Source organism: Zeugodacus cucurbitae, chromosome X (assembly GCF_028554725.1).
Source record: "Zeugodacus cucurbitae isolate PBARC_wt_2022May chromosome X, idZeuCucr1.2, whole genome shotgun sequence".
Lineage (NCBI taxonomy): Eukaryota > Metazoa > Arthropoda > Insecta > Diptera > Tephritidae > Zeugodacus > Zeugodacus cucurbitae.
In genome coordinates, this window is record NC_071672.1 from 31,796,848 (window position 1) to 31,823,112 (window position 26,265).

General features: G+C 33.0%; 1 protein-coding gene across 7 annotated transcripts in view; it reads left to right on the top strand.

The window, feature by feature from the left end:
- LOC105220274 (zwei Ig domain protein zig-8) overlaps positions 1-26,265 on the top strand; it is a 101,332-nt gene that overhangs the window by 59,649 nt on the left and 15,418 nt on the right. Inside the window, exon 1 of one of the 7 annotated variants that reach the window (XM_054235643.1) lies at positions 18,962-19,323. The exons of 4 other annotated variants lie outside the window; for them this stretch is intronic. In XM_054235643.1, the coding sequence (XP_054091618.1) occupies positions 19,266-19,323 (58 nt within the window). In that variant the 5' untranslated portion in view covers positions 18,962-19,265. Of the gene's footprint in view, positions 1-18,961; positions 19,324-26,265 lie in introns of those variants that run through there. 2 more of the 7 variants (XM_054235644.1, XM_054235639.1) reach the window with 2 other exon arrangements.

Sequence of the window (26,265 nt, forward strand, 5' to 3'; positions counted from 1 at the left end):
GCGTTGAAATCGCCAAGCACGATTTTGACATCGTGGCGGGGGCAGCGCTCATAGGTACGTTCTAGGCGCTCATAGAAGGTATCTTTGATCACTTCGTCCTTCTCTTCCGTCGGGGCGTGGGCGCAAATCAGCGATATGTTGAAGAACCTCGCTTTGATGCGGATTGTGGCTAGACGTTCATCCACCGGAGTGAATGCCAGGACTCGACGACGGAGTCTCTCTCCCACCTCCTTTATATGGCCGCTGTAATAGATGTCACAAGGACCCACCTTCTTCCGTCCTTGTCCCGTCCATCGCATTTCTTGGATTGCGGTGATGTCAGCCTTTACTCTTACGAGGACATCAACCAGCTGGGCAGAGGCACCTTCCCAATTAAGGGTCCGGACATTCCAGGTGCATGCCCTTAAATCATAGTCCTTTATACGTTTGCCGTGGTCGTCATCAAAAGGGGGGTTTCTCATCCGAGGCCTGTGTTTCTTATTCACTGGTTATTCGTTTTTATGTGGTGGGTCCCAAGCCCTACGCATAACCGCATAAGCGGCCGAATGGTCTGGGGATGTTTTTTTTAGCATAGCCTTCCACAACTAGTCCTAATAGATGGAACCGTCATCGGGTTTAAGTACCAAGAGATACTTGAGACGAATTTTATACCCTCAATAGAGTACCATTTTTCATAAGCGGATGTCCTTATTTTTCAGGATGACTCTGCGCCATGCCAGAGTGCCAAAATTGTAAATATGAATTTTTTTGGTACATCTAGAGGTTATTGCTATAATTTAAATTACAAATTTTATAATTGTCCTTTCATTTTTCTTTCATGTGAAGAATTATTTATCAAAAATCGGGGTTTCGACTTCATAGTGTTCAGGTAATAGTCCGGATTTCAATCAACTTGAGAACTTTTGGTTTATAATGAAGACTCAGATATCACAGAAGAGACCAAAAACTTTAGCAAAATTGCATAGAATTCTCTAAAATGTGTGGTATAACGGTATCGCAGCAGGAACATTACAAAATCTGATAAATTCAAAGGAAGAGCGGATAAAATCCGTTATAGAAAACAAAGGAGGTTCAACAAAATACTAATTATAATGTTTTTATATCAATTAATGTTACCTTTAAATAATACTAAAAAAATATTTCTTTAGTGTAAAGAACAAAAAAGATATCACTGTTTATATTGTTAGCTACCAAAATGATAAAATATCTAAAATGAATTAAAATAAATGGAAGAATAAGTGCAATCAACAACACTGACTTTGTTTACACTTAATACTCAATTATTCTACATATATTATTGTTTTAAAGTAAAAAGTTTAAACATTTGACTAAAATAATATGAAATAACTATGATTTTTTAGTTGTCTGGCTTTCACTGTCCGCTACTGTATATATAAATGATAAAGGATGACGAGTGGAGTTGAAATCCGGATGTTTGTTCGTCTGTCAGTGCAAGCGATAACTTGAGTACAAATTAAGATATCTTAATGAAACTTGGAACACATATTCCTTGGCACCCTGAGGAGGTTGCTTTTGAAGAAGGGCAAAATCGGTTCACTGCCACGCCCACAAAATGGCGAAAACCGAAAACCTATACAGTGTCATAACTAAGCCATAAATAAAGTTATGAATATAAAATTTAGAACATAGGATCGCATTTGGGAGGGCCACATTTGGATGTAATTTCTATTTACAGTGGGCGTGACCCCGCCCCTAAATAGATTATTTGTATATAACTCGCTAATTCTATATAAACCGAACTTTCTGAACTCGTTTCTTTTAGCCATTTCCTTATGTATGTATGTATGTGATTGGCGTTGCAACCGTTTAGCCGGTTATAGCTGAATCGACGATAGTGCGCCACCTCTCTCTCTCCTTCCCGTTTCGCGCCAGTTGGAGATCCCAAGTGTAACCAGGTCGCTCTCCACCTGGTCCCTCCAACGGAGTGGAGGCCTTCCCCTTCCTCGGCTTCCTCCGGCGGGTACTGCATCGAACACTTTCAGGGCTGGAGCGTTTTCGTCCATTCGGACAACATGACCTAGCCAGCGTAGCCGCTGTCTTTTTATTCGCTGAACTATATCAATGTTGTCGTATAACTCGTACAGCTCATCGTTCCATCGTCTGCGGTATTCGCCGTTGCCAATATTCTGAGGACCATAAATCTTGCGCAAAATTTTCCTCTCGAAAACTCCTAGTGTCGTCTCATCTGATGTTGACATCGCCCAAGCTTCTGCACCGTAAAGCAGGACGGGAATAATAAGCGACTTGTAGAGCTTGATTTTGGTTCGTCGAGAGAGGACTTTACTGTTCAATTGTTTACTCAGTCCAAAGTAGCACCTGTTGGCAAGAGTTATTCTGCGCAGGATTTCGAGGCTGACATTGTTCGTGTTGTTGATGCTGGTTCCCAAGTATACGAAATTATCTACGACCTCGAAGTTATGACTGTCAACAGTCCAAAAATGAAAGAAATCGGATAATAACCACGCCCACCTCCCATACAAAGGTTATGTTGAAAATTACTAAAAGTGCGTTAACTCACTAACGAAAAACGTCTGAAACACTAAATTTTACAGAAGAAATATCAGAAAGAAGCTACAGTGAGATTTTTTTACAAAATGGAAAATGGGCGCGGCGTCGCCCACTTATGGGTCAAAAACCATATCTCAAGAACTACTCGACCGATTTCAATGAAATTCGGTATATAACACTTTCTTGACACCCTGATGACACGGGTAGAATATGGGCGAAATCGGTTCACAACCACGCCTACCTCCCATATAACTCAATTTTAAATTCTTCTGATTCGTTCACTTTATAATATATACTATATATTTCAGCTGTGACATCACTTGTGGAGAAATTGTCAACATCGGACTATGACTTTTCAAAGCCCCTGATATCGAACATGAAGAATTCAGTTCCTAAGGGTAATTTTTCACCGAAAATATATTTAAATCTCTCAGATATTTTAAAGTAATTCGTTCCCTCTGAATTTTTTTCTTATAACACTTTGCCTCTGTGCCACAAAATGGTTAAAATCGGGTTATAACTTCCCCCAGATCCCATATACCTAATTATAGGTAATATAAAATTAAGTGAGCGTATAGTCTTCGATATATTTTATCTTGGTGATGAAAACGAGTGAAATCGGTTCAGAAATTACCTCAGTCTCCATATACTATTTATGATGATTTTCGTTATTCTATTGAACTTTATGCCGAATATAGGGTTATATATAATATATCAAAATGATCAGGATGACGAGAACAGTTGAAATCCGGATGTCTGTCCGTCCGTCCGTGTAACGGATAACTTGAATAAAAATTAAGATATCTTGACGAACATGGTGCAAATTAATTCCCGTATCGCGGGAATTTATAAAAAAATATAATTTTCTATCTGCAAACGCGCAGAGAAATAAAATACGTCATATCGGTACGATTGCCGGAGACAAAATCTATCCTTTATTTTCAAGTTACTAATATTTATACATTTTCTTATTATTTACTTAGGGTTATTACATATTGAAGCTGAGTTGGAAACAAAGAAAGTGTCAATTTACATTAATATCATATTCAGCATTTTTAGGCAGAACGTTAAGTGTTCTGTTTTAATTTTATTATGCCTTCTTGTGAGGTCTACAAATATTGTTTGTATAAGAATGGATTATTCTAATGCGAATGGAAAAAGTATATCGAATTCTTAAATAAGCAAAGATTTTAATTTACGATCCCGCACAAGTACAAAGTGTAAAGATTCAATATTGTTTACAGTTATGTTCAAGTGGCTGTGTGGAGGCTGTCGTTAACTCCCCCCTTCCTAAGATGAATCGTCCCCGATTCACTATTATTTTGAGTTAATTTATATATTTGATCTAAAAGAGCATTATATGTGACTTCTTGTAGTTGCACATTTTCTATTGGTTTGGGAATTTCGCGAGATTTTTTTAATTTTAATATTATGTAAATTATGAAAAGTATTCCCAAGATTAAAATGATGTACCAAAAAAATATGAATAGACTTTGATATCCTTATTCCGTTCTGCTAAAATGTTTATATTATCTAATTTTAACAGTTTATTAGTTGTTTCAATATATTCTAAAATTTCAAAATTATTGATATGGTTGTTTTTAAAATAATTCCAGATTTTTGTTTCTATATTTTTATAAGTTTGATTATTAATCACTGTATTATTTTCAAATGTTATTAAATATGTTCCATTTAATGATTGATTGTCTACAATATTTTTTCCTGAGATTAATATTGCTCCTGGTTTTATTTCTTCTATTTTCAAATTTTTCTCTTTTAATTTTTTACATTTTCCTTGTTTTTTATTTAATATTTCTGATAAACATGTACTTTTTTTATTTAATTTGCAATATGTTTTTGTAATTTCAGTTTTACAATTTTGTATATTAAAAAAATTATTATTACAATACGTTATGTTCTGATCAATTATAAGCTTACCATCTAATTGAGCTATGGCTCTTACATCATAGTATTTACATGTTAATTCTATTTTAGGGTATTTGATATAAAGTATAATTATATCTCCTTTTTGTGCTATTTTAAATTTTGAAATGTCCATTAAGTCTGTAATGGTCATTGTACCATGTTGGTAATATGTTATATTTTTTAATTCATCAAAATGTAAAATTGTTGGATTTAAAATTCCTATTTTCCCAAATGTTATTGTATTTATTATATTTTGTAGTTCATGTATAATGTATTGATTTCTTCTTCTTTTGATTTTTCTGGCTGTGTTATCACCTTTAATATTATTTATTGTATCAGTTAATTCTGTTATTACTTTAAAAATTTCTGAATTTGTAGTAAATTGTTTATTGTTAGATCATTTAATCTATCATTTATTTTTATGAAATCGTCATGGTATGGAGTTCCTGCTATCCATTTCCAAAGTGTACCTAATTCATTTATTCCTCTTTTTTGTCTAATATGGTTTTGTTTTAACTGTCCTAATAAAGTTTCAATTAACAATATTTCTGATTCTGTTTCTTGAGTGGTAATTTCTAAATTATCATTATTATCTATTCTATACTTCATATTGTTATAAAAACTTCTTTTTTCCTCTGCTATTATATTTTCAAAGATTGTTAAATTAATGATGTGAAATATATCTCCACATTCTTCATAAATGGAAACGTCTCCATTTTCAATAAGTACGTAGTCCTGTCGGGTATAATCTATGATATCAGCTGTCGTTAAGCCAATTAATAATGTGAAAATTGAAAGGATCATTTTGAAAACCTATAAATAATTATGATTTTATGTTATCTTTATGTATAATTCTATTTCTATTATTTATTATTATCTTATTTCCCAAGTTTTCTTTAACTTGTTGTTTCTTATACCTAGGTTCTAATTTATTTCTTTCTCCTATTATTTTTTCATAAATAATTTGTCCAGGATGATATTGCTTATCTGTCCTATGTTTATTATGAGACATTAGCATTTTTTCTTGTGCTTGTTTTAAAGTGGTTGGTAAATTTTCATGGCTTACCTTATTATAAAGTACTTCATTTGGTTTAAATTTCGTTACTGAATGTATTGTTTTATTGTATTGTTGCGCTGCTCTAAGTACTGTTTCTAAATTACTGACAATATTGTATTCTTCTTTTATACATCTGGCTATTTCAATTATAGTTGAATGAACTCTTTCAACTTGTCCATTAGTTGTGCTATGACGTGGATCACAAAAGTAAATTTCAATATTTAACCTTTGCATTAAGGATTTAAATGTTGGTGTGGTAAAGCTTGGTTCATTATCTAAAGTAATTTGTTTTACATCTGTGAAGGATTGTTGTAATTCTAAAACCTTTTCTTCGATATTTGACTTGTCTTCTATATGCTTCAATATTAAAAATTTTGAATAGGCGTCTACACATGTGATAAATTTTAGTTTTTGTGCGTAAAAAATGTCTAAGTGAAGCTGTTCTCCTTCTTTCTCTGGAGTTGGGGCTTTACCTATTGGTATTTTCTTAGGATGGCGATCATATTTATTTTTATTGCATATCATACAATTTCGAATGTATTCTTTCATTCTTTTCCTCATTTCGGGCCAATAATACAATTTCTCTATTTGTTTAAGATTTTCATTATAGCTTCGATGAGCTCTATTATGGGTTTGTTCGATTAATCCGGACTGATCTTCTCTATTAATAATATCCATTGGAAAAAGTTTGGTAAATACAAATTTGTTTTGAAAGGTTTGTTTTAGAGCTTCTTGGATTTCGTGCAAGTCTTCAACAGTGCAGTGAATCGCCGTCACTAACTTTGGTTGAATATATTCTTTCAAAATCGTCATTAAATTTTCTATTGTATCATACTCTATTAAATGCCTTTTATTCCCAAATGTTTCGATTAACTCATGAATCGTGAACCTATTTTTACTTAGTACAATTTGCTGTTTAAACTGATTTAATGGTTTTTGTGTTTCCTTTATTTGATTGTTTTCACTACTCTGTGCTGAGTGTTCTGAATCTTCCGATTCGTTTGTTAAGTGGTTTAATTGAAGGCGGGAAAGTGCGTCTGCTACTACATTGGTTTTACCGGGTTGGTATACAAATTTAGGAGAGAATTCTTCTATAATTGCGTGCCATCTTTTCATTTTTGGATTCGGGTTACGGGGTGATAAAGCAAATGTTAATGGTTGATGATCAGTATGTATTTCCAAATTGGTTACACCGTAGAGGTAATTTCGTAGATTTTTTAGTGCCCAAACAATGGCATAAAGCTCCTTCTCATTAGTTGCGTAATTTCTTTCAGTTTTATTAAGAGTTTTTGAGATGAAGGTAATTGGTTTACCTCCTTGTGATAGTACCGCACCCATTGCAAAGTTAGATGCATCGGTAGTTAATACAAATATTTTTGAGTAATCAGGTTGTGTTAATTCCATTTCTGAAGCCAAATGATTCTTTAATTTATTTAATGCAGATATTCCTTCGTCATCTAGAGTTATTTCAAATTTTTTTGATTTATTTTTAGAAATCCTACCATTTTCTCCCGATAGGTATTTTGTCAAAGGTTTGGCTATCGCTGCATAGTCTTTAACAAATTTACGATAATATCCTGCAAGCCCTAAGAAACCTCTTAATTCCCGCAAGTTTCTTGGTATTGGATAATTTAATATTAATTTTATTTTATTTGGGTCTGTTTTGATAACATTTTTAGCTACTACATAACCCAAAAACTCTATTTCTTTCGCGAAAAATTTTGATTTTTCTAATGAAATTTTCATATTAGCATTTTTTAAAATTTCTGTAATTGTTTCCAAATCCTTTAAGTGTTGAGTTATATTTTTTGAAAAAATAATTATATCATCCATATAAACGTGACAAATTTTTCCAATATGTTCTCGCAATATGTCATCCATTGCTCTCTGAAAAATTCTAGGAGCATTTTTTAAACCAAAAGGCATTCTCAAAAATTCATATTTCCCATTATTAACGGAAAAGGCTGTTTTCTCAATATCATTCTTTGACATTAAAATTTGATGAAATCCTGATTCTAGATCGATGCTTGAAAAATATTTTGCTTTGCCTAAATTAGACAATATTACGTTAGTATCCGGAATAGGATAACGATCGGAAATTGTATGCTCATTTAGCTTTTTGTAATCAATTACCATTCTAAGTTTTGGTGTTCCATTCTCATTTGTACCCTTTTTTGGTACCACCCAAATAGGTGAATTATACGGACTTTTAATCGGTCTTATGATATTTTCATTAATCAATTTTTTTATTTCTTCATTAATAAATGAATTTACAGATAAGGGATATGGATATTGTCTGCTCCATATCGGATCCTCATTCTTCATTCTTATTTCCGCTTTTACTTTTGTCATAAAGGGAAAGTTTGTATTAATTCTTGAATGCATGTGAGCAATTTTTTCTTTTATATGTGTTTTAGGATCTCTCAATTCTTCATCTTGATTTTCATTGTTTGAACTTTCGGAATTATTTTCCGAATAATAATTGTCATTATCACCATTCATTTCTGAGCCACTTTCACCCAATATTGAATAGTTATCGTTCATGTTGCCGGTAAATTCATCGGCTGGCGCTTTAGAGAATTTTTCCTCTAAAATAATTTTGTTTAGATAGTTTTCCTTTTCTATATTGTCGGTAAATACATCGACTGGCGTTGTAGAACTTCTTCGTTCCACAATATTTTTTGTATATTTATTATTTTCATTCTGCTGGTATAAATCTTCAGCTGGCGTTTTAGGATCTTTTTGTCCCAAAAAAAATTTTTTTAATATAATATTGCCGGTAATTGCTTCGGCTAGTTTTACGGAATCTTTATGTTCCTTACCTTTTTTATTTATACCAATATTTTTATCGGTTGGTTGAGCGGAAACTTTTTGTTCCTTGACTTTTATATTTTCTCCATTTTTATTTTCAAAATAAATGTTCATACTGTTTGCTTCATTTTTATTATTATTTTTTTCCATATAATTTATTTTCCCATTGGGCACATCGATAAGTGCCTCAATTTTTTTAAGGAAATTGTATCCCAAAAGGAGATCCGATTCTAAACCTTCTATTTCGTAGAAAATTCCTTCGACCCCAAATATGGTTATTATATGATAATACTTTATTATGGAATAGCCGTTCACGGTTTTTATCCGTTTATAAATGGCTAGTTCGTTTTTGTTATTATAAACCCCAGGCTTAATGTAGCAAGAGGTTGCTCCTGTATCGACTAGAGCTTTTAAACTTTTCTTTATTTTTGAGTCGTAGAGTTTTAGATAGGGGAGTTCATCCCCTCCTTGTCTAAAAAATGACTCTCATTCATGTTGTTTATTTTTTGGGTTTTTTCTTGTGGGCGAAAGCTATAATTGCTTTCCCTTGGTCGTTTTATTCCTTGGTTGTTTTTATTTGAAATATACCTGTTTGATTGGTCCATATTGGCTTGATGGCTTGTACTGGCTAATGGTTTTCCAAAATTTTGGTATTTATGGTTATTGCTTTGTTGGGGCTTTTGGTAAGTTTCCCTTCGGTATAATCTAGACATAGATGGATCTATGTCCATTGGTTCTGGTTTTGGCATGTTGTTCCTTTGAGGAAATCGTAAATTATTACTTGGATATAACTGTTTTACTCTTGTCCTTTCATTTGCAAAATTTTGTGCAAATCGAGCTCTCTGATTATTGGACTCTAATTCCTGAGCTTTGGCCAATGCATCTGGCAAATCTTCCGGACAGAGGGAAAATATAATATCTCTTAATGGAGCGTTAAGTCCAGTTATAAAGATTCTAAGAGCCTGGTCTCTATTCTTTTTATTCAATTCTTTTGTTATTGGTGCGGCCCCTCCATAAGTCATAATGGTTTTATTAGTCATCAACGTTAGTTTTTTGTTGACTAAATTATAATATTCAATGACTGTCATTGAGCCTTGTCGTAGAACACTCATTTCCTGTTCTATGATATGTATTGGACGTTTGTCCGAATATGCAAAGTCGAGACGCGCGATTATTGCGTCAAAATTTAACACAGTACCATGGTTGGTTAATGTGTCATTTGCTTCTAGTGTAATTTTGTTACGCATAATCGTAAGGGCTGCGAAGTACTTTCGGCTACCTCTTATATATAGGCTCATAGCGTTATGTGCTGCTTCTCGCCAGCTAACATAAGCGTTTATCCTTCCCGCAAATTCTGGTAAGGATTTTATAACATCCAGTGACTCATGACACTGAATATTGTCATTTATTATTTCCGTCTGAAAATCTGTTACTCTGTGTGATTCAATTTCAACCTGAGTTTTTAATCTGTCTATTTCTTGCCTTAATGTAATATTACTTTCCGCAATCAGGCGCGTAATTAGATCTACCGTTAATCCTGCCTCATTAGCCATGATTAATTAATATTATTTTTTCTAAAGTTTAGAGAAAGAATTTTATTATTATTTTATATTTGTATAATCTCTTCTAGGAAGAGATGCTCTTCTATTCTGGAGGGTCCTTTTTTGTAGGATTCGCAGAATTGAGCTAAGTTATGAGGGTCTTTTAAATTTGTTATATGGCTGGTCGAGCCTTAATTTATATTTTTACTTATTTTTTATATAATTTTATATCATTGCGGTCTTTTTGATCTCTGTATCATAGCTATAGTTTCAGTTTCTCTCGTATCCCTATTATAATAATCTTCTAATGTGGCGTTTGGCTTTTTCCTATATAAGAGAACACTTTGTTCATGCAATCTATCTTTTGTTTTTGTTGATAGTAATAATTAAAAACAAAACCTTCTGTATTCTCTTTATTTCCGTAATCGTTTAAATTGTCTACTATTTTGTTTATTAAGTCGTAATTCAGATGATCGGGTAGGGCGTCCGAGTCAGTCATTTCTTTAAAACAAATTTTATATAATTAGTCGTATAGACTTTAAACATTTTTATGATTCTCTGGAGGGTCCCCCCGAAGGTGGTGAATCGCAGAGTTTTTTATTTGTTATAAGCTGGAGGGTCCCCCCGAAGGTGGTGAATCGCAGCTTTATTTTATTTTATTATTGGTTGTACAAACCATAAATTATGTTTTATTTTTTTCTGGGGCACTTTTTCTCTTTGTGATCCCCACCGCAATTTTTGCAGTAGTATAATCTAATATACTTAGGTTTAATTTGGGTGTTCCCCATAAATATATATATATATAATTTTAATGTTATTAATCTTACTGTTTTCTATAAATTTTCCGGAACTTCCCACGTTGTCTTTTCTCCAATGTTGTCCTCTGAGTATAATTGTTTTCTTCAATGTTGTCTTCTGAGTATAATTGTTTTCTCCAATGTTGTCCTGCACTTCTCACGTTGTTTTTAGTGTACTTTTTATTTAAAATATATTTTATTTTAACATTAATTATTATTTTTTGTTTACGCGGCACGACCCGTGTTATATTAAAGATTTAGTTAGTTTACGTGATATAGCACGTTTTGGTTTTAACTTTTTAATTTTTAATTTTTCTCACTTTTATTGTTATGCTTTTTTTTTGCATATTTATTACTTTTCTCACAAGGATTTTATTTTTTCGTTATTTGTCCTTTATAAGGATCTTTTATGTGTGAGTTCAATTTAATGACCACGATCACGTATCCTTTCCTAAGGATATTTTGTTTTTCGTGGCCCCACGTTGGGCGCCAATTAATTCCCGTATCGCGGGAATTTATAAAAAAATATAATTTTCTATCTGCAAACGCGCAGAGAAATAAAATACGTCATATCGGTACGATTGCCGGAGACAAAATCTATCCTTTATTTTCAAGTTACTAATATTTATACATTTTCTTATTATTTACTTAGGGTTATTACATATTGAAGCTGAGTTGGAAACAAAGAAAGTGTCAATTTACATTAATATCATATTCAGCATTTTTAGGCAGAACGTTAAGTGTTCTGTTTTAATTTTATTATGCCTTCTTGTGAGGTCTACAAATATTGTTTGTATAAGAATGGATTATTCTAATGCGAACGGAAAAAGTATATCGAATTCTTAAATAAGCAAAGATTTTAATTTACGATCCCGCACAAGTACAAAGTGTAAAGATTCAATATTGTTCACAGTTATGTTCAAGTGGCTGTGTGGAGGCTGTCGTTAACTTGCACATGTTCCTTGTGAAAACCCAAAACCTATAAAGTGTCATAACAAAGTCAAAAATAAGGTTATAAAAGTAAAATTTCGGTATAAAGGGTCGCACCTGGAAGAGGCATATCTGGATGACATTTTTTTTAAGTGGTCGTGGCTCTTTATAAACCAAACATTCAGCAGTCGTTTCCCTTACGTATCCCATTACACGCCATTAAATTTGATAAATCGGATAAGAACCACGCCCACCTCCCATACAAAGGTTATGTTGAGAATTACTAAAAGTCGGTTAACTCGCTAACGGAAAACACCAGAAACACTAAATTTCATGGAAGAAATGGAAAGATACAGCTGCACTCAGATTTTTTTTAATAAATTGAAAATGGGAGTAGGCTGCATTTTGCATTTCATTTTCAAGTCGATTAAAATTCAATCAAAAATTAATGCAGATTTTTATTTTGTATGGTAAATCGATCTTAACCATCGATTAAAATCGAGCAGATACCGGTTAATTTAACAAATAGCTGCTATAAGAAAAGGCTATTAGGAAGTAAGTTAAATTTTTAGTTTAAAATGCTACATAAAAGGACCTGGGATATTTTTCTCCTTGGCACTCTGTAGAGTATACATATGCTTTATCAGTTAAATTCTTCAATAATGAACCAATTCAGCAATTTCACCACTACGGAATATTTCCTTTTTGTCACAGCAACTCATATTTTTCGAAAGGTTTATTATTATTATTTTATTTTGTAACGTAATCGAGACGGTGGATACTTTCAAAATAATTTTTTTATACAATTCCGAATACTTGGTGCTGGTCCAATAATTTAAAGCTTTTCTATCAAATTTAATATTTTTATTCTCTCGAAACATGTTGCACAGAGTATTATAGTTTTGTTCACATAACGGTTGTTTGTGTCACCAAGAAAGAAAAGAGATAAATATGGGGTTATATATATGTATACAGTAGCGGACAGTGAAATCCGGACAACTATTTTATTTGTATTGAACGGGCGATTGTGACCGAACAGTGTATTTTACTGCCGAAATGCTTATTCTTTCACATAAATACGTGTTCGGTACACGTTTTAAAGCAACTTTTAGTTTATTTTTTAAGAGTTTAATAATAATGTATTTTGTGCTTGTTCTTCGCTAAAAATTAAATATGGCGAATTTCAAAAAAAAATGTCCGAAATGCAAAAAAGTAATATTTTGATTTTGGAAAAATAAAAACTGACAATTCGTGAAATAAGTGATAGAGTTGGCTTCAGCAAGTCTTCCGTCGGAGAATTCCTTAAAAAAATCGATAGAACCAGGTCTCTTAAGAAAAAAAAAAGAAAAAAGATGAAGACAAATTCAAAGGAAAATCGAGTGATGGGACGTATTTGTTTGAGGAATCGCTTCAAAACTGCTGAGGATCTTAAAGTGATGTTATTTCAAGATTTCGGTACAAGAACCGATCGTTGAAGGCTTCAAGATGTTGATTTGAACGCTCTTCGGTCCGCCAAAAAACGACTTTGGACCTCAAAAATGCATCAAAACCGTATACGATGGGCAAAAGATCATGAAAATTGGAGTCATTTTCATTGGCGAAATGTTATCTTCTCGGATGAATCAAAATTTAACCCTTCTTGTAGCGACGGCATGTCGTACGTAAGGCGGAGAACTTGTGACTGGTACAAGGACAAATGTCTCCAATGAATCGTTAAGCAAGGAGGCAGCCGAATGGTCTGGGGATGTTTTTTTTAGCATAGCCTACCACAACTAGTCCTAATAGATGGAACCGTCATCGGGTTTAAGTACCAAGAGATACTTGAGACGAATTTAATACCCTCAATAGAGTACCATTTTTCATAAGCGGATGTCCTTATTTTTCAGGATGACTCTGCGCCATGCCAGAGTGCCAAAATTGTAAATATGAATTTTTTTGGTACATCTAGAGGTTATTGCTATAATTTAAATTACAAATTTTATAATTGTCCTTTCATTTTTCTTTCATGTGAAGAATTATTTATCAAAAATCGGGGTTTCGACTTCATAGTGTTCAGGTAATAGTCCGGATTTCAATCAACTTGAGAACTTTTGGTTTATAATGAAGACTCAGATATCACAGAAGAGACCAAAAACTTTAGCAAAATTGCATAGAATTCTCTAAAATGTGTGGTATAACGGCATCGCAGCAGGAACATTACAAAATCTGATAAATTCAAAGGAAGAGCGGATAAAATCCGTTATAAAAAACAAAGGAGGTTCAACTTCACTTTATAATATATACATTAGGAATAAATAAAGATAGCGGAATAAAACTTTACACAAATACAGTATTTTAGCTGTGACGTCACTTGTGGAGAAATTGTCAACATCGGACTATGACTTTTCAAAGCCCCTGATATCGAACATGAAGAATTCAGTTCCTAAGGGTAATTTTTCACCGAAAATATATTTAAATCTCTCAGATATTTTAATGTAATGTAATAGTTTGCCTCTGTGCCAAAAATGGTTAAAATCGGGTCATAACTTCCCCCAGATCCCATATACCTAATTATAGGTAATATAAAATTAAGTGAGCGTATAGTCTTCGATATATTTTATCTTGGTGGTGAAAACGAGTGAAATCGGTTCAGAAATTACCTCAGTCTCCATATACTATTTATGATGATTTTCGTTATTCTATTGAACTTTATGCCGAATATATGGGTCGAATTGTGTATTATGTAAATAAAATTTCTTCAATAAATTGCGAGAGTATAAAATGTTCGGTTGCACCCGAACTTAGCCTTTCCTTACTTGTTCTCTTATTAATTTTTTTCAATTTGCACATTTCTTTTGAATTTTTCAAGTTATATTTTTAATTCTGTTTTCACCACGATTTTATTTGATTTTTAACTCTTTCTACATTTATGTATCTTCCTCATGTTGTTCGTTAAACCGAGTACTTACTAACAAATCCCCGATGTTCATTATTTAAGGTACTCAATTTGCTTGTTCGTTATAAGCGGTTTTCGTTCAAACGAATATTCGTTATTTCGGAAAACTACTGTACTTGAATGGCAGTAAATATTTAATTAACTTTTATAATAAAAACAATATATTAATTAAATCATATTCTAATTAGTTTAAACATTCACAATTTGTGTTTTCATCGTTATTTTAATTTTTAAACAAAAATTATTAAAAAGGACAAAATCAAAAATTTAACTGATTTTCACATTCATAAATATTTGAGCGGCTCTGTAAGGCCCTATCTATCAGTATAAACCAGGGGTCTGCAAACTCATACATTCAAACAATTTATTTCGTGAGAGAGTATGAGTGTTGAGAGCTACTCAATTGACCAAGAGTTATGCTCTACTGGTCTCGAACTTTTTTAGGTCTTGTTAAATTAGGACCAATACTGGTTTCCTAACAATCGCTTTTATAGTGCACGTTAGTTTAACACATGCAACCAAATGTTATTGCGTAATATAAATGTATGTCAAAACATTATAAATCAGTAAACTTTATTATGTAAAAAGTTAAACACAATTATTCATTATTGTATTGTATTTTTCTGAACTGTCTTCCAAAAATAAAAAAAACAAGTAAGGAAAGGCTAAATTCGGGTGCAACCGAACATTTTCTCACAATTGATTGTTATATTTTTATTAAGAAAACACACTATTTGACCCATATATTCGGCATTAATATATTTCACATATTAATCGATTTATAAGCTATTAAGCTCATCGTATTTTTGAAAATCCTATAATTAGGTATTCTCATATATTCATATATAATGGAATTTATGACCAGATTTTAACCTTTTCTGGTACAAAGACACACTATTAGAAGAAAAATATTTCCTCGAAATTAAATTAAGATACCTGAGAGATTTACCGAAATTTTCGGTGAATTTTTTCACAAGTGATGCCACAGATCCTATACAGTATTTGTGTAAAGTTTTATTTCGCTATCTTCATTGGATCCTTGTATATATTATAAAGTGGAGGAATAAGATGGAATTCAAAAATATGTTATATGGAAAGTTGTCGTGGTTGTCAATCGATTTCGTCCATTTTCCACACGTGTCATCAGGGTGTCAAAAAATATTATATACCGAATTTCATTGAAATCTGTCTAGTAGTTCTTGAGATATGGTTTTTGACCCATAAGTGGGCGATGCCACGCCCCTTTTCCATTTTGTAAAAAAAATCTCAGTGCAGCTTCCTTCTTCTATTATTGCTGTGTGTTTCTGACGTTTTTCGTTAGTGAGTTAACTCACTTTTAGTAATTTTCAACCTAAAATTTGTATGGGAGGTGGGCGTGGTTATTATCCGATTTCAACTATTTTCATGGTGTGTGGTAGAGTACGTAGGAGAACCGACTGCGGAAAGTTTGATTTATATAGCTTTATTGGTTTGCGAGATATATACAAATAACCGATTTGGGAGCGGGGCCACGCCCACTTCCCAAAAAAATTACATCCAAATATGCCCTTCCTAGTGCAATCCTTTATTGCACATTTTATTTTCATAGCTTTATTTATGGCTTAGTTATGGCACTTTATGTGTTTTCGGTTTCCGCCATTTTGTGGGCGTGGCAGTGAACCGATCAGGGTGCCAAGGAATATGTGTTCCAAGTTTCATTAAGATATCTTAATTTTTACTCAAGTTATCGCTAGCACGGACAGACATCCGGATTTCAAATCCACTCGTCATCCTGATCATTTATATATATATAACCCCATATCTAACTCTTTTATTTCTTGGTGACACAAACAACCGTTATGTGAACAAAACTATAATACTCTGTGCAACATGTTGCGAGAGTATAATAAATAATCAAAATGGAAATAAAATACTATATTTATAAGCATCGTATTTTGTATTCATACATGCATGCGTACAATCCCACCATACGTCTTGTTCGCTAAGAAGTCAGCAAGCAACTGACCTGACATCGCTTCTAAAAATGATTGCAACTACAGCTCCAGTTACCGATGCTTGACTTGACTCAGCTTCGAAAAATTTCGCTTGGAAAACTTAGATGCAGTTATACTTCACACAACTTCAACTTCAGCTGTTATTATTATAGTTTCTGGGTAGAGTTGCCAGATGTTCAGATTTAGCTTTAAAATTAAGTTTCTTAAATTAAAATATCACCAAGATTTAAGATTTAAAAACTAGTATACAAAAAAATCTTCACTAATAAATATATGAATATAGCTTTGAGCAGAATAGCACAAAAGAAATGTACACGCGTAGTTCAGTTTTCCGATATTTAGAATTGTTAGAAGGTGTAATAAATTGGAGCCAGCCAAGCGTATAAATGATAGGTGAATAAATAATTTATTCAAATTGTATTTGAACATTTACAATCAATTGTTCATTACATAAATTCGCAAAATATTTTTTTTCTGAGCAGATCACCACAAATTTTTAGAGAGATTCGCAATAGTTATGTTTCTGTTGAGAAAATTACCCTCATATCGTACCTATTTGATTTGATTTGTTTATTGCTCTTAAAGTTAAACAAGTATTTGCGTTATAAATAAAATAAAAGATTTAATTTTAAACGAAAACATTCAGGCAACACAGGAATAGTGTCATAATGAGAATGAAAAGATAAGCAGTGAGAGAGGGAGAGCAGTTCAAATGTCAACGTAACTTAGAGTTCTAAATTCAACAGACTTTCTAGTCAAGTCATGCGTTCGGTAATCAAATACATGCAAGCCCCATTAAACGGATCTTTTATGTGACAGTTCTCAAGTCTCTCTAGGTCAAGTCAAGCATGGATAACTGAGCTTTACGTGTGTTTCACACGTACACTAAGTGTGCGCTCAGAGAGCGCTCCGCGGGTAATGGGCTGCCGATCACTGGTTTATAGTATATAACCAGTGCTGCCAACTTTTGACCAGGAAAAAAGCTGTTTTTGACGGGAAGAATGGAGAAAAAAGCTAAAAAAATGATAAAAAAATCCAAAACAAAATCTAAAAACAAATGTATCAAAAATAAGAAAAAATGTCTAAACAAAATAACAATTTAATGAGTTCATTTTTGCTTAAAAGATTTCCATTAATTTATATATATCGTGTTGGTCTGTCTCATTTTCGTACGACATATTCGTGCCTATCATCTGTAGATATTTTACAGGCACTTCATAGTCGACGCAGCATTTTCCCATCATTCGCAATCCGTTTCTGTATATTAAAATAAAAATGAATAGAGTATATCTTTTGCTTGAAATAACACTTTACCTTATGCTTAGAACTGTTAGTCGTGGCGAGGCCTATTGAATTTATTAATTTTGATTTAATTAGGTTAACCTGGCTAAAAACCCTTTCTATCTCCGCGTTTGACCAGGGTAAACACAATATTTGAATGGCCACAGTTGCCAACTCAAAAAATCTGCGGTTTCCACCAGAATCTTTAAAGTTTAGCACCTCAAACCAAAATTTGTTTGTGTCGCTGATGTTGAGTTTTGGGATAATAAAATATATCTCTTAGAATTTTACTCTGATCGATTTGATAATCAATCTAATCATTGAATACGTTTCGATAGAAAAATGGTTCGATACGATCGAAAAATTGTACGTCGAAATCACTGAAACCTTATCGAAAATGAAAGTTACGATCACATTAAATCCACTTACTGACTTACGAAATCATTGAACCCGCGAAATCGAAATTTTCGGTCGAAATCTATCCGTTTATGAGTTAGTTGCGGAAATTTAAAAGAAATAAACCATTTGGAGACAAGCGACAAAAACACATCAACAAAAATTAATTTAAATTGTTTAAAAACGATATAAAGTTGCTCATGAAATAGTTATTTTCTCAGGCGAATAAAATACTGTTTGGGAAGAAATTTCAAAGCTAAGCGGTGTAAGCTCTCCAATCCAAGACAAAACTGAATGAAAGAAAATTTAAGTAAGTTCATTTAAGTAAATTTAAGTTCACTCGATGAGAAGGTCAGTTTTATTTTTTTTTTGGAACAAAGCAAAAAGCACATATAATTTAATTTGTCGCGTTTGTCGATAAAAGTCGATAAAACTGTTTTAGGTTCTCACTTTGTGGTAAAACAAGGAAATTTTCGATCGAAAGTCTTTATCGTATCGAATTCGCCCAATTAGGCCCATTGTATTATTTAATAAGGCGAAGAAATTTTTTTTTAATTTTGAAATATCCTTAATTTCTGTGCATAACCTTATACATATATAATAGTTGTAGTTTGATAACTTAATTATATTGCAACCTGTCTAAGACTTTCAAACGGACGTTGGCAACACCGTTAAAAGCTCTCGTCGCATTTGATGTACACACTTCTGATGTAATGTTATTTAATAAAGTTCGCTTCAATTCGCCTTTTACTAGGCTCGTTGCGGTACAACTCGTCGTATACATACTTGTTACCCGTCTCACAACATTTAACGCGTAGTACCAGATACGCTGCTACGAAGCCAACTACAAATTTGGTTTATGTGTGTTTTTTCCAAATTGAAATATTAAATAATAAAAAGCGCCAGAAAAATAGCAAACTTGTGAAAATTGTAAAAATTCTTGTTAAAAGCTTATTTATGAAGCGTGTATTATTCGAGTGAAATGTCTGGTACAAAAAATGTGTACATGAGCAAATAATGTAACGGGACAAAGGATACAACGCCGATGGGGACAACGCAATATACACAATGCAACGAAGATTAACAAAAGACCAAGTAACAGCAACATATGAGCAAATAAACAACGGTAAAAGATGATTTCATTTAATTTTTAAAACAGAATTTAATAATTCTACTACATAATAGCATATATATACCTACATGTATATAGCTGCAATGGAGTTGCTGTGTGCTTGCTTATGTGTATGTGTTAGAGGTTTATACATCCTTGCCTTGCCGTTTTGCTGATATTTGGTGGTAGCAAATAAACGCTTAGTGTTTTTGTGTGTATTGTTGTATTAGAATTATATTAAAAACTACAAACTATATACTAATTGTACAACAAATCTCAGTAGCGCGATGTAATTTTACTGTGTGTAATACATACTGTATATGTATAAAAAAACACCTTTACAAGACTGTCAGTGTGTGTATTTTAACCGGTGTGCATAAATTATGTGTATACGTGTGTGGCACAAAAAATAGCAAGTAAACCAGTATGGCTTGCATGTTGAGTGGTGCTTTAAATTAAGCATACCTACGGGCGTTGTGGCACAATATGTATTACATATGAAATAAACAAAGAAAAGCATAACACAATAGTCTCAATTGTACTTATAAACAATTTAGTTTTAAATGAATTACTATTTTAGCAGCTTAATTGTTTTGAATTATAGAATTCTGCTGAAAAATAACAGCTCTTGTATAGCTATAAAACCGGGTTCGTGCTGCTTACGTAGACCCGACGCCATTATATTTATATTTCATAGTCACAGTTGTAGCATTTAAAGAGTACCGAAATATGTGTGTAGGTCTAGTGGGATCGTACGACGCACTTAGACCTTTAGGAGGCACATTGTATCAACACCGGTAATGGAATTTCCTCGCATTGATACCATCCCCACACACCACCATTAAGAAAGACTTCCGTAATTGCAGTAAATCGCTTGAAAGACACTACAGGGATCTGGTAGTCGGAAGGCGAGTCTGATATCTAGCTTTTCTGAAAAGACACCTGCTCCCACTAGTTTATCTAGTTTGGATCCTTCCGTATAGATGCTTATCTCTGTATACAAGTGTCCCGGAAATGGCTACCACGGAAGAGAATTGTGCATGATCTCATAAATACGGAAACGCGAGATAGCTGAGACATTGAAGCTTGAAGCCAATGGTACATACCGGAAATCAAGGACTTCGAAACATTATACTTCACCCGCCAATCCTAATCAGTTGAAAGCGAAGACTGGACAGAAATCTAATGGCTACAGTTTTTAAAGTCCACAAGATTAAATCTACATTGCATAAATGCAAAAGGGCTCTACTACAGTGGTCGGCACTGCTTGGCACAATTGTGCAGACTACACATCACACGTACGCTTACGCTCTATCATTCAAGTGCTGAACACAAAGCCGACGACACGATGTAGTGAGGGCTGACTACAAATGTCACTTTAAAGCCAGCGCCTTGAACATTTTGAAGATGGCAGCGACATGTCAAACAGCAATTTCATTGTTGCCTTACTAAAATCTTTCACTTCTATGAAATTTACATATTTAGTTTGAAGTGAAATTATTCGTGAAAAAATGTAAAAATAGTCGATTTATTTGTTTTAAATAATCGATTGTTATTATAAATGATATTTAAAAGCTATTTTACGCTTCTGCTGGCAAAATAACGTCATAGTTGTAAAAACTTTGAATAATTTTACATTTCACATATTAGTGGCAGCTCTGTAGCAGCCATTGTTGGGTAAAATTAGAAACATTCTAATACTATGTTTACATATAACGTGATTGTCTCCATTTAAGAGCTTAACTCGATAATCTGTAATTATGAAGCGAGATTTCCCATACAAAATTCCTCTCTGGATAATCCGAGATTATAAAATTATCTCGTTGTATGTATATACATTCCTAGATTTGTCGATAATTTTACGAAGAAGAGGAGAAATGTCAAATGAAAATATAAACAAAAATGGCTGACAGCGAGAGAAATATGTGTAATACAACAACAAATGCAACACATTCGACAATTGATAATCTCATTTGGCTATATGTAAACGGTTAGATTATTGAACGAGCTTGGAACGAGATTATTTTCATATGGAAACCTACTATAATTTGGCGACAGCGAAGACGTCAAACCTTTTGTCGCGAAGTCGTGCTGTTGTCTACAAAGCTGTGCCCATTGACCACGTGACGGCAATCCAACTATTAACACAAAGAACTAAAAACTGTTCTATATGTGCCTTTGCAGCTTACCAGACTAACCTAATATGCTAGACAGACGGCAGAGTTAATTCGGATTAACTGCGCTTTTAATCAGTTCCAAATATGTAGGTGACAGACGGCAGCAAAGCGAGTTATAAACTCCCATAAACAACTGATTGGCAATAATATTTTCATTTTGGTAAAATGAAATTGGATAGAAAGCAAATATTGCGGTTGTTAGCCGCACAATTAGTACAAAATCACTAATTACTAAAGAAATATACATAAATACGTTATTATTATAATTTCCATTTTTGAAAAAAATAACTATTTCATTGCATGCGGATGTTTTTGTTTACATTTAATTGGAAAACATCTGTCAGTATTGCATATTTTCATTCACAATAGATTAAAAGCGGCCATGTTTAACAATGTTGCCAACGAAAATGCCACGAACTCCCACTAACTCTCTAAAATTTTGAGAGTTAGCAAACCGAGTTAACTGAGATAACTCTCGAATTAACCCCTATTAAAGCAGTTATTCCGAATTAACGCCGTCGTCTGTCAGGGGTATAACTCTCTTTTGTAGATTTCATTAACGATCACGACTAATAGGCTAGACAGACGGCAGAGTTATTCCCGATAATCTGCGCTTTTATTCAGTTCCAATTTTGTGGGTGACAGACGGCAGCAAAGTGAGTTAGAAACTCCCATACACAGCTGATTGGCAATAATATTTTCATTTTGGTAAAATAAAATTGAATAGAAAGCAAATATTGCGGTTGTTAGCCGCATAACTAGTACAAAATCACTAATTATTAAAAAAATATACATAAATATGTTATTATTAGAACTTCCATTTTAGAAAAAATTAGCATGCGTATGTTTTTGTTTACATTTAATTGAAAAAAACAGCTGTCAGTATTGCATATTTTCATTCACAATAGATTAAAAGCGGCCATGTTTAACAATGTTGCCAACGAAAATGCCACGAACTCCCACTAACTCTCTAAAATTTTGAGGATTAAATGGGAGTTAGCAAACGGAGTTAACTGAGATAACTCTCGAATTAACCCCGATTAAAGCAGTTATTCCGAATTAACGCCGCCGTCTGTCAGGGGTATAAGCAAAGACTTCAACTGATTAATTACGTTCCTTTGCATATAAAAACATTTTTTCTTTGTCTTAAAGTTTATTATATGATTTTCTGATTAATTATGAACAAAAACGACAAGAAAGTACATTCTTTTCGTATAAAGTTTGCTTTTGTAAAAGTTATAGTAATAATACTATATTTGGGGTTGATTAAGAGATAGTACCAATGAACATAAAAGAAAAAGTAAAAGTGTGCATTTTAAAATTATTTTTTACTTTTTTGTAAGTTATTTTGAAAGTAAAACTTAATTAAAATGTTTCCTTAAGTGATTTCATTTTCAATTTAAAATTAAAAACACATTTAAAAAAATATCGTTAAAACGGTGTTTTAGCGGAATATTTATTAGTGACCTTAGTATTTAATGTATGCAATGTAAAGGATTGTTTGCTCTTGAGACCGCAAGTGATCCTAAACGAATAATAGCTAAAACTAACAATAGACAAGAAGTTTCCATCTCTTCCAATCGCTCACTCAGTATATTTTGAAGAAAATTATGAAAGTGTTAAAATTTTGCTGGAATCTGTAAAGTATTGCGAGTATAACTTGCAGCTAATTGGAGATTTCAAAATGGTGGGATTTTTTATGGGACTTCAAAGCGGATATACAAAGTATCCTTGTTATTTGTGCTTATGGGATAGTAGAGTGGATGCTAAGCGTTATACTCAACGGTCTTGGCCTGAAAGAACAGAACTTTGTATCGGAAAAGAAAACGTATTTGAGCCAATTGTTAAAGCAGAAAAAGTGTTCATGCCGCCTCTGCACATTATTAGGGTTGATGAAACAATTTGTTAAAAAACTGGAACATTCCTCAGAAGCTTTTGAATACTTAAACAAGTTTTTCCCGAAGTTATCCGAAGCAAAGGTTAAAGACGGGGTTTTTGTTGGTCCGCAAATCAAACAGATTTTCGCCGATCAGAAATGTCCAAGGTTGCTGGTTCGTATTCAAAAAGCCAGTTGGAACAATTTCAAAGCAGTCGTTTCTGGATTCTTAGGAAATAACAAAGCCGAAAACTACGAAAACCTAGTTGAAAATATGCTAAATAATTTTGAGGCCATGGGCTGCAGAATGTCATGCTGCATGCTCATTTAGATAAATTCAAAAACAACATGGGAGCGTATTCAGAACAGCAAGGAGAACGTTTTCACCAGGACATTATGAGCTTCGAACAACGTTATCAAGGCCAATACATTGAAAACATGATGGGAGACTATATTTGGGGTTTATTAAGAGATAGTACCTATGAACATAAAAAAAGTAAAAGTGTGCACTTTTGAGTTAATTTTTACTTTTTTAAGTTATTTTGATTGTAAAACTTACTTAATATGTTTCTTTAAGTAATATCATTTTCAATTAAAAATTAAAACCACATATTTAAAAAAATGGCCTTAAAACGGTGTCCCAAATAAAAAAGCATTTATTTTTTTTCGTCTAATTAAGACCTAAACAATGGAAATTTACTGTTTTAAAGTTATGGTCAAATTTTGTGTTGACCCCTGTAATCAGACGACGGTGTAACTGTTTAGGTACCCGTTAACATAGAAGCACTTGAGCAAAAAATTAAAAAATTTCTTTTGACGCTACAATTATGAAGTGTTTTAAATTTTGTATTCATAAATTTTATAATCTATACATATAAAAGCTTCATGTCACGTTGTTTGTCAGGGATTGGCGCCTAATTACATCTACTTTTACTTTTAATTACATTTTGCACACATCTGCAGTTTGGTTCAACTTAAAAATAGGATAGTTTATTTTTCAAATTTCAGTTGCAATGTCCATCCGTCTGTCCATTCGTCTATTTGGTCAAGCGATAATTTGAATTGAAATCTTGATATCTTAATACTACAACTTCATACACATTAAAATTAGCAATATGATAATTGTATTGCATATAGGAAAAAACGGACAGATGCAAAAAATAATAAGTAAGGAAAGGCAATTTATTGATATATTTGTATTAAGATAACACACAATTTGACCAATTTGAAAATCCTATAATTAGGTATTTGAGAGCTAGTGGAAGTTACACTATTAGAAGAAAAATATTTCCTCTAAACTAAATTAAGATACCTGAGAAATTACCATGCGGCACTGAATTCTTCATATTCGATATTCGGGGCTTTGAAAAGTTATAGTCCAATTTTTTCACAAGTGATGCCACAGATCATATACACTATTTGTGTAAAGTTTTATTTCGCTATCTTCATTGGTTCCTTATGTATATATATTATAAAGTGAAGGAATAAGATGGAGTTCAAAATTGAGTTACATGGGAAGTTGTTGTGGTTGTGAACCGATTTTATCCATTTTTCACACGTGTCATCATGGTGTCAATAAAATAGCATATACCGAATTTCATTCGAATCGGGCGAGTAGTTCCTTAGATATGGTTTTTGTCCCATAAGTGGGCGATGCCACGCCCATTTTCCATTTTGTAAAAAACATCTGAATGCAGCATCCTTCTGCAATTTCTTCTGTAAAATTTAGTATTTTTCGTTAGTGAGATAAACCACTTTTAGTAATTTTCAACCTAACCTTTGTATGGGAGGTGGGCGTGGTTATTATCCGATTTCAACTAATTTCATGGTGTGGTGGGGTACGTAAGGGAGCCGACTGCAGAAAGTTTGGTTTATATAGCTTTATTGGTTTGCGAAATATATACAAATAACCGATTTGGGGGCGGGGCCACACCCACTTCCCCAAAAAAATTACATCCAAATAAGCCCCTTCCTAGTGTGATGCTTTGTTCCAAATCTTACTTTTATAACTATATTTATGGCTTAGTTATGACACTTTATGTGTTTTCGGTTTTCGCCATTTTGTGGGCGTGGCAGTGGTTCGATTTTGCCCAAAGCAACCCTCTCACGTTCCTAAGGAACATGTGTTCCAAGTTTCATCAAAATATCTCAATTTTTACTCAAGTTATCCGTTACACGGACGGACGGACAGACAGACATTCGGATTTTGTCTCGTCTCGTCACCCTGATCATTTTGATATCACCCTATATCTAACTTGTTTAGTTTTATGACTTACAAACAACCGTTATGTGAACAAAACTACAATATTCTCTTAGCAACTTTTGTTGCGAGAGTATAAAAAGGAAGTTAAGAAAAAATAAGGCGTTTGCCTTATTTAAGTAAGTGGACGTGGTCACACCTCCGGTCGGCCATTTGTTCAAGCGATAATTTGATCTGGATATCCTAATATAACTAAGCTTACACTCACACCTTGATACTATGAGAAGATTTGTATTTTTGATGGTCAAAATCGGACTTCAACAGCGACTAAAAAATAGTAGTTAAACAAAAAGGTATCGTATATAACAACGCTACAATGTAAGCTATCAAATTCGGAACACATGATATGTACGGAGGGCCATATATGGTTAATTGTTTGATAAATTGGCGAGAAAAAACCCAAGGGAGAGTTCTTGGCAGAAATTTAAACCATCTCTTAAATTTTTGTCTATATTTTTAAATACTTAGTTACTCCCTAAGTAAGTTCAATTTATCAAATAGTTAAACAGATTCGAATTTAACATACATATATGTACCTCATCCACAGCAATGCGTGACTGGCCACTAGTAAAGTATAAATGGTTACCTTGTTAGATTGGAAAGAAATATTTTAAAAATCTCGAAAATAATAGCAATTGATCCAT